Source organism: Numenius arquata, chromosome 28 (assembly GCF_964106895.1).
Source record: "Numenius arquata chromosome 28, bNumArq3.hap1.1, whole genome shotgun sequence".
Taxonomy (NCBI): Eukaryota; Metazoa; Chordata; class Aves; order Charadriiformes; family Scolopacidae; genus Numenius; species Numenius arquata.
In genome coordinates this window covers 2,521,429-2,539,211 of record NC_133603.1, presented here as the reverse complement: position 1 = coordinate 2,539,211, position 17,783 = coordinate 2,521,429, and the positions used below count along the sequence as shown (strand labels likewise).

The following is a 17,783-nucleotide window of genomic DNA, read 5'->3' as shown; positions in this document are numbered from 1 at the left end:
CCGGTACAGGGAAAAGCATCTCAGGTACTGAACGGAGCAGCCCCGGTACCGGGAAAAGCATCTCCGGTACCGGGAAAAACATCCCTGGGACCGGGAAAAGCATCTCCGGGACCGGGAAAAGCATCCCTGGGACCGGGAAAAGCATCTCCGGGACTGAACCGAGCAGCTCCGGTACCGGAATAACATCCCTGGGACCGGGAAAAGCATCTCCGGGACCGTAAAAGCATCCCCGGTACCCGCCCGGGGCACCCCCCGGGACAGGGCGGAGCCTCCCCGGGGCCGCCCCCGCGCCTGCCCCGCTACCTGCCGGCTCCGACCTTCCTCCTCCTCTTCCTCCCGGCTGGGGCGGCCCTTTCCTGTGTCCTCCCACACCGACCCGGCCTGCAACAGGCACCGGGAACCGGGGGGGACGGGGGGGGGGGGGGTGTTCACCGGGGCTGCCTCCCCCGAGCACCCCCGGGACGGGACGGGACGGGGGGGGGGGCGGGAGCGGGGGAGCATTTTCCCCATTTTTCCACGGAAACACCGAATTTCCGGGAATTCTTTTACACGAGCGTTAAAAAAGAGCAAAACACACGGGGGTGGGGGGCGAGCAGGGGGGTGAAGGTGGTCCCCAAAGTGTCGTTCCCCCCCCCCAGAAGAAACCACCAAATCCCGGTGGGAGAAAAAGGTGGGAAATTACGAAGCTCCTTTTTGAATTTTCCCCCCCTTTTTTTCCTTTAAAATCTGGGCACAAATCAGATTAAAAACCATGGAATTTTGCTTAAACCATTAAAAAAAAGCTTATTCTGGGGGGGGTGTCCCTCCTGTGAGGAGGTGGACACCACGATCCTTCCAACTTGAGATGTTCCCTGATGGAAGAAGGTTGGAAGAGGAGGTGGACACCACGATCCTTCCCACTTGAGATGTTCCCTCATGGAAGAAGGTTGGAAGAGGAGGTGGACACCACGATCCTTCCCACTTGAGATGTTCCCTCATGGAACAAGGTTGGAAGAGGAGGTGGACACCACGATCCTTCCCACTTGAGATGTTCCCTCATGGAAGAAGGTTGGAAGAGGAGTTGGACACCACGATCCTTCCAACTTGAGATGTTCCCTCATGGAAGAAGGTTGGAAGAGGAGGTGGACACCACGATCCTTCCCACTTGAGATGTTCCCTGATGGATGAAGACTGGAAAAGGCCGCCCATGCTGGTCCATCCTTGGAGATACTCAAGGCCATGGACATGGGTCTAGAAGCCCTCGCGTTGAGCTTGATGGTTGGAGTGGATCATCTCGAGGTCTTGGCTCCAAACCTCCATCCGTTGGGGACCTTAGTGGGGCTCTTTGGGAACCACATTGGCACGTGTCTCCTTCCAGGTGGTGGGACCACGGATGGTGAGGACGGGGATGCCGAGCAGAGGGAGATGTGTTGGACAGGACCCAGGATGGGGAAATGGGTGGGAAAGGGGACAATATCCCTTGGGATATTGGGATGGGATGGGTAGGATGGAGGAGAAGACATGGCCGGGGAGTCCCATGGCAGGAGGTGTTCGTGTCTGCGAGGAGAGTGGAAGAAGTTCTCCCTCTGGATCATCCCTGGCCACCCACCGGTGTGTCCATGTCAGTGAGAAGTGTCCCAAATGTGGGAAGAGCTTCGGGCCCAGCTCCCACCTCGTCGCCCTCCAAAGTACCCACACCCAGGAGTGACCCCACAAGTGTCCCCACTGCGAGAAGAGCTTCAACCAGAGGCCCAACCTTCTCACCCACCAGTGGGTCCACAGCGGGGAGGGACCCTATGGGTGTCCTGAGTGTGGGGAGAACTTCAGCTGTAGGTCCAGCCTTCAGTGGGTCCACACGGGGAGAAGCCCTAGATGCCCCCAGTGTGGGAAAGGTTTTGGATGCTTCTCCCATCTCCACCGGCACCAGAAGACCCACATGGGGGACCTGCTTGAGCTGCAGGAAGAGCTTTGATGAGGGCTCCTCATCCATCACCAACGGGTCCATACGTGATCCTGGTTTGGGGTGGGATGAGGAGCTCCAGCTTTCCCACCAAGGACGGGGGAAGCAGGTGACACCTTCCCCAGCTTGATGGTGGTGGGTGTTGGGCAGCAGCACCCCACAGATGACCCCAAAATTGGGCAGGAAGAAGGAGCTCAATGGGGGTTTTGGGGCTGGTGCTCAAGCCCGAGATGTGTCGGGCAGGTCTCATTTATGGTGTTTCCACCAAAAACCTGAAGATCCACCAGGATGGGTAGGAGAAATAAAGTCCAAGTGGGTCTTCCAGCCTTTCTAAGCCTTCGGGGCCATCAAGCCCTCGGGGATGGCCACCAAGGTGAGGTGTCCCCCAGTCCTGGGTGGTATTGGCAGACACGTGGGGGGAGATCCCCCAGTTTTGGAGCTGTGGGAAGGACCTGGGTGGAGACTCCAGGGGGCCAGCCCACATTCATGAAGAAACGGCGGGATGTCTGGAGGAGCTCGTCTTCTCTTGGGGCAGGGGATGGGCCTTCCCTCAGCAACAGGGTCTCCACAACCTTCATGGGAGGGTGCATCCCAGCTGTAGGGGTTGATCCATGTGTTGTAAGGACTGGGGGTCGCTATCCGGGAGATTTGTTGGGACACAGAAGGTCCCAGTGGGGGGATGGGGTGGGTGGGAACAACTCCTTGTAGGGAGGGTTTGTGGAGCTGAAACCTTGATGAAGCCAAAAGCACGACAGAGCCAAAACCTTGATGGAACCAAAACCTTGATGGAGCCAAAGCCTTGATGGAGCCTACACCTTGATGGAGCCAAAACCTTTCTGGAACCAAAGCCTTGGTGGAGCCAAAACCTTCATGGAACCAAAACCTTGATGGAACCAAAACCTTGATGGAGCCAAAGCCTTGATGGAGCCAAAGCCTTGATGGAGCTAAACTCTTCTCCGTGGTGCTGGTGGAGGCGGGGCTGGAGGAGATGCCTGAGGAGCAGAATGGATGTCCCTTTCACATGGATGTTGGGTTGTTTGGAGACTCCGTAGCTCGGCCCTGACTTCCTAGAGCTTCAGGGAACAAAGGGACCAGCTCATCTCGGTGTCACGTGGAGAAACCCAAGACAGGAGCAACGTCTGCAGCTGCTGCCGGGCGAGACCTTCCCCCCTCGGGCACGGCTTTGCCTCGAGGGTTATTTTGGGCTTTGGTCGTCGCGGTCAGAGTTGTCCTTCAGGGACCAAACCACGTGAGACCTTCGGGGGCGGGAGGACTTTGCCGGCAAATCCCTGACGTGCCAGAAATGTCTTCGTGGCTCTCGCTCACCCTGAGGCCACCGGACGCGGCTGCGTCATCGTTTTACCGTTTTCTCCCCAATTTTCAAAGCTTGTCCACTGATACCAGAATTTTTTCTCCTTTTAGCGAAAAATAAGAGGATTTTTTTTTCCCATATATTGACAATTCCTTCAAAGAATCACCTCCTTTTGCTCACCAAAGACCTGCCTTCGAGGAAGCATCTCGTGGTTTGATGTTTCTCCCCCACACCCCTCTTCATCCTCTTTTTCCAGATTAAGACTTCAGATTTTTTCGATTTTGTTCCACTTTTATAATTACCCCAAATCTTCTTTTTATGCACTTATTAAGACATTTATTCATTAAAACCTGCCCCAAATAAAAGTAGGAATATATAAATATTCTAGACAGACCCCTTCCCGCCCCCCAGCCCCCAGCCCCGGCAGCAATTTAATTAAGACAACAGAAATTTAATATCGATCTAAAAATAAAGACCCCACCCCGTTCCCCTCCTGGCACCGTTCCCCCCACAGATGTTTCCTCAGAACCTTCTGCTCCGGCACAACCAAGTTCAGGAGGGGCCTTTGGGGTGGGGGTTGGACCCCAAAATGGGGTTGTGCCCAGAGGTCTCTGTCCCATGGCAGAGCGGTGGGGTGGGAATGGGGCTGGCAGCGGGTCCTTGTCCCCGGGGTGGGCACGGGGATGGTGGTTGAGGGTGCAGTAAGCCCTGGGGCTGGGGGCTTGGACTTGGGGTGCTCATGCTTCCCCCAATCCATGGGGTGGGAAGGGGCTGCTCTTCCTCCCCGAGAAGTCCCCCAAGGTGCTGGTGCTGCCCTCCAGGGAGCTGCCCGGGAAGTGGCCAAGAGCCTTGGAGATGTGGTGGACCCTTTTCAAGGAGTTTTGAATCCCTTGGAGATGTTCTGAACCCCTTGGAGATGTGGTTAACCCCTTGGAGATGGGATGAACCCCCTTAGAGATGTTCTGAACCCCTTGGAGACATCTTGAACCCCTTCAAGACATGCTGAGCTCCTTCAAGACATGCTGAACCCCTTTGGAGGTGTCCTGAACGCCCTGGAGATGTGACAAACCCCTTGGGAGATGACCCAAATCCCTTGGAGATGTGCTTATCCTCTTCTAGACATGCTGAACCCCTTTGCAGATGTCTTGACACCCCCCCCCCCGCCCCTCCCGGGAGATGTTCTGAACCCCTTGGAGATGTGCTGAAGCCCTTCAAGACACGCTGAGCTCCTTTGAGATGTTCTGAACCCCTTTGCAGATGATTGGAACCCCTTGGAGATGTTCTGAACCCCTTGGAGACATCCTGAACCCTTTCAAGATATGCTGAACCCCTTCAAGATATGCTGAACCCCTTTGGAGATGAGCCGAACCCCTTGGAGATGTGCTTAACCTCTTCAAGACATTATGTATCCCTTTGGAGGCATCCTCCAAGCCCCTTTGAGATGTGATGAACCCCTTAGGAGATGTCCTGAACCCCTTCAAAACATCTTGAATCCCTTTGGAGATATCCTGAACCCCTTGGAGATGTTCTGAACCCCTTTGAGATGAGGTGAACCCCTTGGAGACATTCTGAACCCCTTTGGAGACACCCTAAACCCCTTGGAGATGTGCTGCAGAGCCACCCTAAAAACCATTTTGGAGGCTGAGGCCACTAATGGTCATTAACAACCCCGCCCATTCCCACCTGGGACACCCCCCCCCACCCTCTGCCCATGGCCCAGGAGCTCTATTTAAGCCCAGCTCTGGGGATTTTGGTCCTTCTGAAGGAGCATCCATGGCTGGCCATGGACTCTGTTGGTCCACCCCATGGGCTGCCATCCTGGCTTGGTCCTCACTCAGGTGGGTGGGACGTGGCCATGGTTGGTGGTGCCTCTTGAAGCCTTGGGGGGGTTTTAAACTAATATTTTCTCCTTGAGGTTCACCAGCAGATGTTTGGAGCGGCCCGAGGGACGTGCTGGGTCCCAACCCTGCCCCATGGCCCAAGTGGAGTAGACTTTTGGGGTTAAAAAGGTGGCTTTTGGTGCCACCACACTCTTGGCTGCCCAAGTGACCATGACCGAAGGGTTCAACTGGTGAAGGCCCAACACTTCCCTCCACCCCGATACCTTTTTACTGGATTCCTGGAATCTCACACTGGAAAAAAAAAATGCACATTTTTGATTGTAGGGTAAGACGTAACTGGGAAACTGGGCTTCAGACTGGGGAACCCAACTGGAAACCCAACCAAAGGGAAACAAAAATCCTTGGAAAACTGGATCTCGACGTGGTTTGAAGCCCTTCAAAAGCAATGGAAGAGGGAGGACAAGGGAAAGGAGGGCAGCGGCGCCGGGGGGGTTGCTACGCTCTAATTTATTAATTACTACTCATGGAAAGAAAGCGACTCCTCCAAAAATAAAAATAAAAATAAAGAAAAAAAATTAAAATAAGAAAGCCGCGGTGACAAGGCGAGGAGGTCCCCGAGAGCGGACATGGAGGGGGACCGTTGACAAGCAGCACAGCGACACGTCCACGCCGGTTTCGGAAGCACGGACAACACCAGAAAATAGAGAAATTTCACTTAAATCGCAGTTCTGGGTAGTTTTTCCTTTTTTTTCCCCTCCCCACCCCCCCAAAATCTCATCGCTCAACGTCCCCGTCCTCTTTTCGGGGTGGCTTTTGTCCCTCGTGGCTCCGTGTGGGACCCTGTGTCACCGTCACCGTGTCCTCCTGAAAGAATTCAGTTATTTGAACCCTGGGGGTGGGGAGGTTCTTGACTTCATCCCTCTCCCTCCTCTTCCTCCCCTTTCCCCCTTCGCAAGGTCCTGGGCTCTGCGGGGTGACGAGGAGGGGGCTCCCTCATGTCCCCCCCCCTCTCCTTGGTGACATCATCCAGACCTCGTCATCATAGAGGTGACCAAGCCACATCGTCTCACCACACCCTTGAGTTTTGGGCTAAATTTGGCCCAAATTGGCCACCGAGCCCCAAGGCAGGGTGGCACCTACGCAGGGGCAGGTAATTAGCATGCTCGTTAATGCACAATTAGTGTGAGGGCGGGGTGAGCACCATCAACGTGCTCATTAACGCCCAATTAGTGCGTCACCGCAGTGATTTACAGGTGGGGGTCAAAAGCCAGCCCCCTTGACGGGTGGCCAAAATTGAGGCAAGAACAGGAGATTTTGGGGCTCCTTCAAACAAGTTTCTCCCCCCAAGTGCGGCTGGTTGGTGACCGGTTGGGGACATCATGGTTCTGCCAGCAGTGACATCACGGTTGTGCCATTGGTGACATCCCAGTTGAGCTGTTGGTGACATCACCGTTATGCCAGCGATGACATCATGGTTGTGCCACCAGTGACAATCCACTTGCGACATCCTGGTTACGTCAGAAGTGACATCCTGGTTCTACCATTGGTGACATCACAGTTGTGCTATTGGTGACATCACAGTTGATCCACTGGTGACATCATGGCTGTGCCAGCAGTGACATCATGACTATGCCAGTGATGACATCACAGTTGCCAGCGGTGACATCATGGCTGTGCCAGCGGTGACATCCCAGTTGTGCCATTGGTGACATCATAGCTCTGCCATTGGTGACATCACAGTTGATCCATTGGTGACATCCCAGTTGTGCCATTGGTGACATCATAGCTCTGCCATTGGTGACATCACAGTTGATCCATTGGTGACATCCCAGTTGTGCCATTGGTGACATCATAGCTCTGCCATTGGTGACATCACAGTTGATCCATTGGTGACATCACAGTTTCCAGCAGTGACATCACAGTCGCCAGCAGTGACATCGTGGTTGTGCATTTGGTGACATCCCAGTTGAGCTGTTGGTGACATCACCGTTATGCCAGCGATGACATCATGGTTGTGCCAGCAGTGACAACCCACTTGCAACATCCTGGTTACGTCAGAAGTGACATCCTGGTTCTACCATTGGTGACATCACAGTTGTGCCGTCGGTGACATCACAGTTGTACCTTCAGTGACATCAGCAGCGGGGTTGCCCGGGGAGCTGGGCAGGTCCCCAAGACACGTCCCATGGCGCCGGGGACAACCCTCAGGGGCTGTTTCATCGGGCAAGGGAACGGTGCAGCTCTGCATCCCGCAGCTGCACCCACCCCCTAAGTCCTTCGCTTTCTTTTCCTCTTCTTTCCCATTTTCTCTATTTTTCCCCCATATTTTGATATTTTTCCTCTTTTTTTGTTTTCACACCTACGTCACTACCTCTTCCTCTTGCTGAGATTTGAAACTTATTTCTTTTCTTTTCTTCAATAAACACGACGAGTCCTTCCCACAGCGTCTCTGCACCCCTGGAATTCTTTCGTTTTCAGTCAAAACCTTCCCAAATTCCAGAGATTTCAGCAATTCCCGACTTTTCCAAAAGCAGGCTGAAAAATGGCAGCTTTTTACCCTCTTTTGGGGAAAAAATAGTCATTCTCAGCCTTAATTCTTTTCCTTCCATATTTCTTTCGACGCTTTTCTATTTTGCGTGTAACCCTTTCAGTTTCTTTAAGTGTTTTTTTCTTTTTTTTTAATTTTTATAAATTTTCTTAATTTCTTTTCCCCCTTTCCCTTCCCCCTTTCCTCCCCCCAAGAAGCCGTCGATCCCCCAGTAACGGGGAAAAATCGGGAAATGGGAGAAATCGGGATTTCAGGCAGTTAAAAAAAAAGCACCGCCACCGCCTTTTCCCGATCGTTACCGAAAAGCGCCAAATCCCACTCCGAGGGACGGAGCAAAAACAAACGTAAAAATGCTGGAAAATTCAGTAAAAATAAAAATAATAAAAAAAAAAACCACCACAAACACAGGAAAGTTTTTGCAAAGTCCGTGCGGAAAAGGAAAAAAAAAAATAATAAAAAAAAGAAAAATATTCCACTAAGTGCCTGAAAAATGATGTCACAAAATCGCGTGGTTTTGCCCCAAAAAGTATTTTCTTTCCAAAAGGAAAATAATGATTAAAAATAAAAAGAAGAAAACCCCGACTGGCTCCGTTTGTGAGGAATGAGGAGGGATAAGACGAGCTCAGGGAGACGCCGCAGGTGACAGGGACGTGGAAATCCCCCCAGGTCCCTCACGGCAGCTCCCGGGTGGGCAGAGGGTGAAGCGGTGGCGTGGGAAAATGCCCATTTCTGCCGTTTTTTTCTCCCAAAATGCTCCAAGGTGGGAGCGGAGCGTGGTACCCGGATGGGGATGATGATGTGGACCGTCATCCGATGGGGAGCAGAGAGGCAAGGTGGGGAGGTTCTCTGGTGGGCACCAAGGGGAGATGCTGGGATAAGGGGTGGGGTGGGGAGTGGGGGGACTGGGATGGAGGTTGGGGTCCTGGTGGGGGGACACTGGGGTGGGGGTGAGCACCCAGTGATGGCAGTGAGATCGTTAATTAGCCATGAAGGTTGAACAGCTCCAGGTGGAAACAAGCCCCCGGGCTCTAGGGCTTTGAGGTCAACCCAGTTGGGTGTTGGGCAAATGACTGGGGAGGTCGGGAGGAGGATGGAGCCATGGCATGAGGAGCAATTCCCCATCCTCCAATTAGTGAGATCATTAATTAGTGAGGTCAACTCTAGTTGGGTGTTGGGTGAGTGGCTGGGGAGGTTGGGAGAAGGATGGAGCTGGGGCTGCAGTCAGGGTCCCTCATGCCCCAATTAGGGAGATCATTAATTAGCCATCAAGGCTGAATGCCTCCAGGCAGGAACAAGCCCCCCAACGATGGGTCTTTGACATCAACCCCCGTTGGGTGTTGGTTGAGCGGTTGGGGAGGTTGGGAGAAGGATGGAGCCCCAGAATGAAGAGGATGTTCCCATCCTCTAATTAGAGAGATCATTAATTACCACCAAGGCTGAATGGGTCTGGGTGGAAACAAAACCCCAACGATGGGTCCTTGAGGCCGACCCCAGTTGGGTGTTGGGCAAGCGGCTGGGGAGGCTGGGAGAAGGATGGAGCTGGTGGCCACAGCGAGTGTCCCTCATCCCCTAATTAGATCATTAATTAGCCACCAAGACTGATTGGCTCCGGGCAAGAACAAGCCCCCCAGTGATGGGTCTTTGAGGTCAACCAACCCCAGTTGGGTGTTGGGAGGTCGGGAGGAGGCTGGAGCCGCGGCCGGGGCCGGGCCCCGCTCAGTTGATGAGGGAGGGGGTCTGGGCCCCCGAGGCGGGGGCCGAGGGGAAGGAGGGGTGGGGGAAGGCGCGGGCGGGGAAGGAGAGGGCCCAGGGCAGGTCCAGGGGGGGGCTGGAGAGAGACGGGATGGGCAGGGGCGAGGGGGAGGTGGGGAAGGAGGGCAGTGAGGGGATGGGGGCCGCCGAGCCGCCCAACGGCGGGGAGAAGGCGGCGCCGGAGAAGCCACCGGAGGGGTTGGCGGCGGCGGCGGTGGCAGCAGCGGTGGCTTTGGGCTTGTCCCCGGCGTGGGTGCGCTGGTGGCGGTTGAGGTGGGAGCTGCGGCTGAAGCACTTGCCGCACTCGGGGCACTTGTAGGGCTTCTCCCCGGTGTGGACGCGCTGGTGGATGGTGAGCTCGGAGCGTTGGATGAAGCTCTTGCCGCACTCGGAGCACTGGTAGGGTTTCTCCCCGAGGTGGATGCGCTGGTGCTTGATGAGGTTGGAGGAGACGCTGAAGCACTTCCCGCAGACGTTGCACTTGTAGGGCTTCTCCCCGGTGTGCATCCGCCGGTGCTTGGTGAGGTCCGACTTCTGGATGAAGCCCTTCCCGCAGTCGGGGCACTTGTAGGGCTTCTCGCCAAGGTGGGTGCGTTGATGTTTGATGAGGTTGGAGCGGACGCTGAAGCTCTTTCCGCAATCCCCACACTTGTAGGGCTTCTCCCCCGTGTGCATCCGCCGATGCTTCACCAGCGCCGAATTTTGCCCGAAGCTCTTCCCGCATTCGGGGCAGGTGTAGGGCTTCTCCCCTGTCTGCGTTCCCTGGTGCTTGACGTTCTCCGCCCGGTAGGTGAAGTTCTTCCCACATTCGCTGCACTTGTGGGTCCTCTCTGGTGCCGGTCGGGCTCGGGCCCCCCAAAGAAAGCTCTTCCCGCAATCGGTGCATTTACAGGGTCGTTCCCCGGCGCCGGCCAACAACCGCCGACGCTTGTTGGAGGCCAAGAAGCTCTTGCCGCAGTCGGTGCATTGGCAGGGCTGCTCGGCGCCGGCGTGGACGCGTTGGTGCCTCTCCAGGTGGGAACTCTGGGAGAAGCTCTTCCCGCAGTCCCCGCACCGGTAGGGTTTCTCCCCCATATGGATGCGCCGATGCCGGTCAAGATGGGAGCTCCAGGCGAAGCTCTTGCCGCAGTCGCCGCACTGGTAGGGTTTGCCGGCGGCGTGGCTCCGTTGGTGCTGCAGCAAGGCGGCGTTCAAGCCGAAACCCTTCCCGCACTCCCCACACTTGTAGGGCTTCTCGCCGGCGTGAGCCCTCCGGTGCTTGGCCAAGGCGGCGCTCTTGGTGAAGCCCTTGCCGCACTCGCTGCACTGCAAGGGCTTCTCGGGGGTTTTGGAGCTCTCGGTGGCGCGAGGGGCCGGGCAGCGCCCGCAGTCAGCGCAACGGCAAGGGGGTTCGCCGGTCGTGGCGTGGGTCCGGCGGTGCCGGTCGAGGTGGGAGCTCCAGCTGAAGCTCTTCCCGCACTCGGGGCAGGAGTAGGGCTTCTCACCGGTGTGGATGCGGCGGTGCCGCTCCAGGTGCGAATTCCAGTTGAAACCTTTCCCGCAATCCCCACACTTGTAGGGTTTTTCCTCCAGGTGGAGTTTTTGGTGCTTGACCAAACTGGCGCTGGCCGGGAAGCTCTTCCCGCAGATGCCGCATTGGCAAGGGGCGGCGCCGGCGGCGGTGCCGGCGTGGACGCGTTGGTGCTGGATGAAGGCCGAGCCCACGCTGAAGGTCTTGCCGCAGTCGGGGCACTTGTAGGGTTTCTCGCCGGCGTGTCGGCGTTGGTGGGTGATGAGGGTCGAGCTGAGCCGAAAACACTTCCCGCATTCGGGGCACTTGTGGGGCCGCTCGGTCCCGCGCCGGCGTTTGTTGAAGGCCGAGCCGAAAGCCAAGGCTTTGCCGCAGTCGTGGCAGCGGCCGTGGCCCAGCAAGCTCCGCGGGGGGAATTTCTTGAAGCCTCGGTGGCCCGATTTAGCCTGTCGCTTGCCCGACGGCTTTCTGGGCTGGTTTTCGGGTTTTTGGGGACTGTCGTTGGGTTTTGTCCCCTCCGCACCGGTGGGGCTGGTCCCTTTGGGCTTCCCCGCCGGCGTCCCCTCGGTGTCGCCCTTCTCCAGCTCGCCCGGTGGTGGGTCTTCCTCTTCGTTCTCGCTCAACAACCCATCATCTACAGGGGGAAAAAAGGGCGTGAGGAACCCCCCCAACTTGGGGAAAACCCACTGCTTGGCTGCCCCCACCCCTCCCCACGTCGCGGCCGCTGTCTCCAGCTGCTTTGCCACCTCCCCCACCCATCGCCCCATGGTTTTGGGGCTTCCAAAAGATGCTCCCGGTCATCACCGGCGCCACCATGGGGGGACTTACCGGACACCAGCCCCCTCCTCCGGTGCGATTCGGCAAAGGCAGTGATTCGCGGCCAACTGATGGCGATTTCTTCGGCTGGGGGGAGACAGTTGGGGACCGATTATAGCTCTTCTCACCCCAAAAATTATAACGTCAGGATGGGGATGGCCAAGGACACCGGAGCCATAAAGCCATGGGAGGAAATGGGGGCCCGGTTGAATCCCGCCTCCCTCCCCCCACTCCGGGCTCTATTTAAGCTCAATCCTGGCAATTTTGGTGTTTTTACAACATAAGAATTCAGCCACTAATGAAGGTAATTAATTTAATTTTATTTTCCTTGAATAATAATAATAAATTAAGGGAAATTAAGAGCCTCACCCAGGGAGATGACGCTCTCGTAGCTCTCCTGCATCTCGTCCCGCTGGTCCAGGCTCGTTTTGGGGGGACTTGGGGGGGTCCCTGCAATGCAAACAGCTCCGGTTCAGGTATTGGGGTCTACGTTTTGGGGGGGGACGCCCCCAAATTGTATGCCACCCCCTCCCATGACTGGATGGATGTAGGGACCATCTGAGGGGGGGTCCCCACATGACCCTGGGGGTGTCACAGCCGGGTCGCAACGGGTGCTGGGGTGCGACATCCCCCCCCACCAGGGGTGTTTTGGGGTGCTTCTCTCCAAATCACCCCCAATAACTATCCTGTAGGAAGGGACCCCCCCCCAAATGCCCTCCCCCATGGAAGGTTGGGGGGCACTGGGGTGACCGCAGGGATGGAAGATGGGGATGGGGGAGGTTAAATGCAACCGAGGTGCAGGCAAGGAGTGGAAATTAAAGGGGGGGGGGGCGCGGAAATCTAATGGGGGGGATTAAAATGCAACAGGGCTGGAGGGAAAATGAAAATCGCGGCGACATGGAAAGAGGGAGAGAAATGGGGGGGGGCTCGAGGGGGATGGGATACAGTGGAGGTGGGGGCGGGGGGGGGTAAAATAAGAATATAACGGAGGTGGGTGCAAGGAGAGGGGTGGGTTTTTGAGGGGGGGGGGAGGATGAAAACACAACGCGGGTGGATGCGGGGAGGGGGGAAGGGGAAATCTGGGAGAGTGAAGGTAAAAATAGATCGGGGGGGTGGGCGAGGGGATGATGGGGGGCTCCCCCCCCTCCCCACCACCCCGAGGTGGGGGGAAGAGCCGTCGGGGTGCGGTCGGGCGGGTGTCCCCCCCTCCCCAACCATCCCCCCCCCCGTTACCTGGTACCGGGACCGGAGGGATGCGGAGGCGATGGAGAAACGGAGCCGGGGAGGGGGGGGAATATTTTGGGGAGGGGGGGGGGAGAAGAAGAAGAGAGGGTGGGGGGCGGCGGCGGGGCTGTTGCACGCCGGCTCGGTGAGCCCGGACACACAGGAAGGGGATGGAGCAACCGGGACCGGGGGGGGGGGGGCCCCCGACAGGAAGGGGGGGGGGGGACACGGACACACACAAGCCACGAGCTGAAGCCACCGGAGTCCCCCGAGTCGCCTTTGTGGTTGTTGGGGGGGGGTCGCCTTGTCGCCGTGTCCCGTTCCCCCCCCGCCGCCGGGGTGGCAGGTAACGGAGAGGTCCCCGTCCCCCCCCGGGGATGCTCCCGGCGCCGCCCGGCTTTGTCCCCGGTCAGGGAAGAAGGGATGGAAGGAGGGGGGCTGTTGGGGGGCTGGGGGGGTCCCCTCCGAACCCGAGGGGGGAACGGGAATGAGGGACTGGAGGGGGGTTCGACCGATTCGCAGCATCCCGGTGGGGAGCGGGGATGGGGGATCGGGGGGGTCCCTTCCGTCCCCTATAGACCCGGGGGGGTCCCCTCCGTCCTGTATAGACCCGGTGGGGAGCGGGGATGGGGGCTTGGGGGGGTTCTTCCCCATCCTGCATCAGCCTCAGCAGGGATGGGGGAGCAGGGAACTGGGGGTCCCATCCATCCCACACCATCCCAGTGGGGATCAGGGATTGGGTACTGGGGGGGGGGTGTCCTCCTCCATACCTCCATACCCTTCCCCCCCCCCCCCCCCCCAGTATCACCCTCAAAGCACCAGGACCTGCCAGCCCACCCCCAGTGCCACCCATGGGGACACGACACAAACCGGGACCCCAAAACTCCTCTTCATGCCAGGCGCTGGGACACCCCCACCCCCACCCATGCACAGGGGGGTGCACCCACCCTCCTGCTGAACCCGAGACTTCACCCGAGCTCTCAATGATGCTTTTCGGGGGGAGGGGGGTGGGCAGCGGGACGGTGACGGGGTGGTCTCGGCTTTCCAGGGTCCCCGTGTCACCGGCCGAGGTGTGGGAACGGGCGATGGATCCCTGGGGGGCTGCGGAGCCGGAGGAGACGGTGCTTTTTGGGGGTGACGGGGAGGAGGACACCTACGACCCCCCGGTGATGCAGGGTAAGTGTGGAGGAGGGTGGGGAAGGTCCTCCTGGAGCTCCAGCCTTGGGAAGGGGATGGAGATCCCCCATCCTGTGGTGTGTCCCCCCCCCTACAAAGCAGAGGCTGTGTCCTCGGTCCCTGCACCAAGGACGTGCCGAGAAGCTCAAAGTTATGGGGTGCACCAGCCCGGCCCCCCCTCACAGATCCCATGGGAAGGGGTTCTCCATCCCCATCAACCCAACCCCACCCCACACCGGGACTGACCCCCATCTACCATCCCCCGCTGTCCCAGGGACACCGAGTGACCCCGAGACGGAGCCCCCACCGGTGGGCGACCCCGAGATCGTCGAGCTGGACACGGCCACCTTGTTGGGTCACCCCGAGGAAGGTTCCCCAGGCGAGCGCAGCCCGGCGCGGGAGACCTTGCGTTGGACCGTGGTCCAGCAGATCGACTCCCCCGGCGCGGTGGGAGGTCGGCGCGGGGGTAAAAACGCCCCGGGGGCCGGCGCCTTCTCCAACTTCAAGAGCATCATCGTCTTGCAGAAGAGCTACGAGTGCGGGGAATGCGGCAAGAGCTTCAGCTGCAGCTCCCACTTCAGCAAACACCGGCGGACCCACACCGGGGAGAAGCCCTTCCTCTGCCTCCACTGCGGGAAGAGCTTCAACGTCAGCTCCAACCTCTACCGGCACCAACGGGCTCACGCCGCCGAACGGCCGGGTCCCCCGGCTCCGCCGGCGCGTCCCCGGGGGCTGCCCTACAAATGCGAGGAGTGCGGGAAGAGCTTTCGGCGGAACAAGGAGCTGGTGACCCACCAACGGCTGCACACCGGCCGCCTGCCCTTCCAGTGCCACCACTGCGGCAAGAGCTTCAGCTGGAGCTCCCACTTCGACCGCCACCAGCGCGTCCACACCGGGGAGAAGCCCTACCAGTGCCCCGAGTGCGGGAAGCGCTTCAGCCGCAGCTCCCACCTCTACCGCCACCAGCGCACCCACGCCGGCGGCCGCTCCTACATCTGCACCTACTGCGGGCGCAGTTTCGGCAGCACCCTCCACTTCGACCGCCACCAACGCACCCACACCGGCCAACGGCCCTACAAGTGCACCCTCTGCCGCAAGAGTTTTGGCGACGGGCCGGCCTTGGTCAAACATCAACGCCTCCACCTGGGCGACGGCCCTTTCCGCTGCGAGGAGTGCGGCAAAGCCTTCGGCGCCCGCGCCCAGTACGCCCAGCACCGCCGCAGCCTCCATGGTGGTGGTGGTGGTGGCGGCGGCGGCGGCGGCGGGGGCGGCGGGGAGAAGCCCTACCGTTGCGGCGATTGCGGGAAGAGTTTTTCCTGGAGCTCCCACTGGGAACGACACCAACGCATCCACACCGGCGAACGCCCCTACCAGTGCGGGGACTGCGGCAAACGCTTCGGCCGGACCTCCCACCTCTACCGGCACCAACGCACCCACGCCGGGGGGCAGCCCCACGTCTGCGCCGACTGCGGGAAGAGCTTCAACAGCACCCTCCACTTCCACAAGCACCAACGGGCTCACGCCGGGCCCCGACACGCCTGTCCCGATTGCGGCAAGGCCTTCGCCGACGGCTCGGCCTTGGCCAAGCACCGGCGGGTTCACGCCGGCGAGAAGCCCTTCCCCTGCCCCCAGTGCGGCCGTCGCTTCGGTGTCACCTCCCACCTTCACCGTCACCTCCGGAGCCACGGCCAGGAGGAGCCGCCGGAGGAGCCACCGGACGAGCTGACGCCCCGTTAATCCGGGGGGATGGGGAGAAGTCAGGGTGGGGGGGACACGACGAGGGTTGACCGCCCCCTTCCCTGGGTGGCTCCCATCTCCCCCCCGCCGCTGCCATGGGGTGCCTCGGGGAGCCCCCATGGGTGGTGGGTGCACCCAAGGCAGTGATGTCCCCCGGTGGCACCAAGCCCGGCCCCGAGGACGTAGTTTTTTGTAGGGTAGAGTAGGAAGGTAGGGTAGATAAGGGAGGATGGAGATGGGGCTGGGGGGGCCGAGTGGGAATTTTGGGGGGGGGTGTCCCCCTCCAGAAAATCAGACCGAATCCTGCCAACAGACACCAGGACATCCCGACCGTGCTCCTCCTCCTTCTTCAGGCGTAGTCCAGGAGAAACCACCTCGGTGGGTGGTGGGGAGGTGGTGGCGAGCGGCTGGGGAGGGGGTTGGAGGTGTGGGACATCCCACTGGCTCCTTCCCAAACTCTGAGGGACCTCCTACACCCCAAAATATCTGAGGTGGCTTCATCCCTTGACCATCCGACCTTCCTCAGCCTTGACCAACACCCAAAGCCTCAGCCCTCCGAGCCACACTTGGGCTGCGATGACACTATCTATCGAATGACACCGTTTGGGGCAAAATATTCTGATTTTGTGGCTTTGGTGTTAAGAAACCAGCCCAGGTGTCCACCCCCAGTGGTTCCCAGCCACATGACCATTGGTGACGCTTCGGCGCAGACCCAGCGGGAGTGGTTTATTTAATGTATTTATTGTATTTATTCAGCGGGAGCTGGAGGAACCTAACGTGTTGGGGTGAGCTGGAGGCTGGTGGGGACAGGAGCTGGGACAAAGGAGGGTTTGTCCCCAGACCAGTGTGGGACACTCCTCTTGGGTTGATCAATCAACCACCATGCTCCTGGTGGGAACCCATCAGTGATGGGGAGAAGGTGGCACCACCCAGACAATGAAGGAGATGCTCATGGCTCCTCTTGGGTTGATTGCTCAACCACCACTGCTCCTGCTGGGAACCCATCAGTGATGGGGAGAAGGTAGGTGGCACCACCCAGACAATGGAGAGGATGCTCATGTCTCCTCTTGGGTTGATCAACCAACCAAAATGCTCCTGGAGGGAACCCATCAGGGATGGGGAGGAGGTGGCACCACCCAGAAGACGGAGGGGAGGCTCATGGTGCCTCTTGGGTTGGTGTTCCCACCAACACTCCTGGTGGGAACCCGTTGGTGATGTGGAGGAGGTAACACCACCCATGGCTGGAAAGAAACCCTCAGGAGATGACGGGGAGCATCACCTGCAGGTGTTTCCCAGCTGATGAGAGGTGAACCCTTGGGGTTGAACCTCAGGGATGGGAGCAGGACACAAATCCAGGGGTTTCCTGGCGCAGGGTGGGGTCGTGGCCGTGCTGGCCGCCTGGTCCGTCTCTTCCCAAGGTGAGCAGGAGCTGTGTTTGTTTTGTGAATAAAAATAGACTAGTTCAAAACCCGGCCGGTGGCTTCTGCTTCTCCTCGGGGGACCTGCAAATCCCAGCTCTCGGGATCAGCAACTTGGGCATCTCCTTGGGCAACAAACAACTTGGGCATCTCCTCGGGCAATTCCTGGGACAACTCCTTGGGCATCTCTTTGGGGATCCTGGGCAACAACTTGGACATCTCTTTGGGCATCTCCTTGGGCAGTAAACAGCTTGGCCATCTCCTTGGGCAATTCATGGGGCAACTCCTTGGGCATCTCTTGGGGAATCTCCTTGGGCATCTCCTTGGCCAATTCCTTGGGCATCTCCTGGGGCAACTCCTTGGCTATCTCCTTGGCCGGGGGGGCCCACAGCGTTACCCCCTGAGGGTACATTTGCCGCCACATCTGAAGGCTGATGAATTTGGGGGTCTGGACCCCCATATTTGCCCCCCCCACCCTCCCCTCCCCACACCACCCTATCCAACTATAGG

General features: G+C 58.7%; 2 protein-coding genes across 2 annotated transcripts in view; one reads left to right on the top strand and one right to left on the bottom strand.

Moving 5' to 3' along the window:
* Positions 1-1,218: 1,218 nt before the first annotated feature.
* Positions 1,219-17,783, top strand: part of LOC141476119 (uncharacterized) — a 24,123-nt gene continuing 7,558 nt past the window's right edge. The window contains exons 1-3 of the mRNA XM_074164721.1: positions 1,219-1,278; positions 1,715-1,922; positions 14,642-15,845. Of these exons, the coding sequence (XP_074020822.1) occupies positions 1,219-1,278; positions 1,715-1,922; positions 14,642-15,845 (1,472 nt within the window). The remainder of the gene's footprint in view (positions 1,279-1,714; positions 1,923-14,641; positions 15,846-17,783) is intronic.
* On the bottom strand, positions 9,357-12,121 carry LOC141476064 (uncharacterized). The gene is made up of 5 exons (XM_074164684.1): positions 12,088-12,121; positions 11,731-11,805; positions 10,797-11,536; positions 10,372-10,727; positions 9,357-10,218 (listed from the first exon to the last, which is right to left on the bottom strand). Exons 1-5 carry the CDS (start codon positions 12,119-12,121, stop codon positions 9,357-9,359), a joined length of 2,067 nt encoding a protein of 688 aa, XP_074020785.1.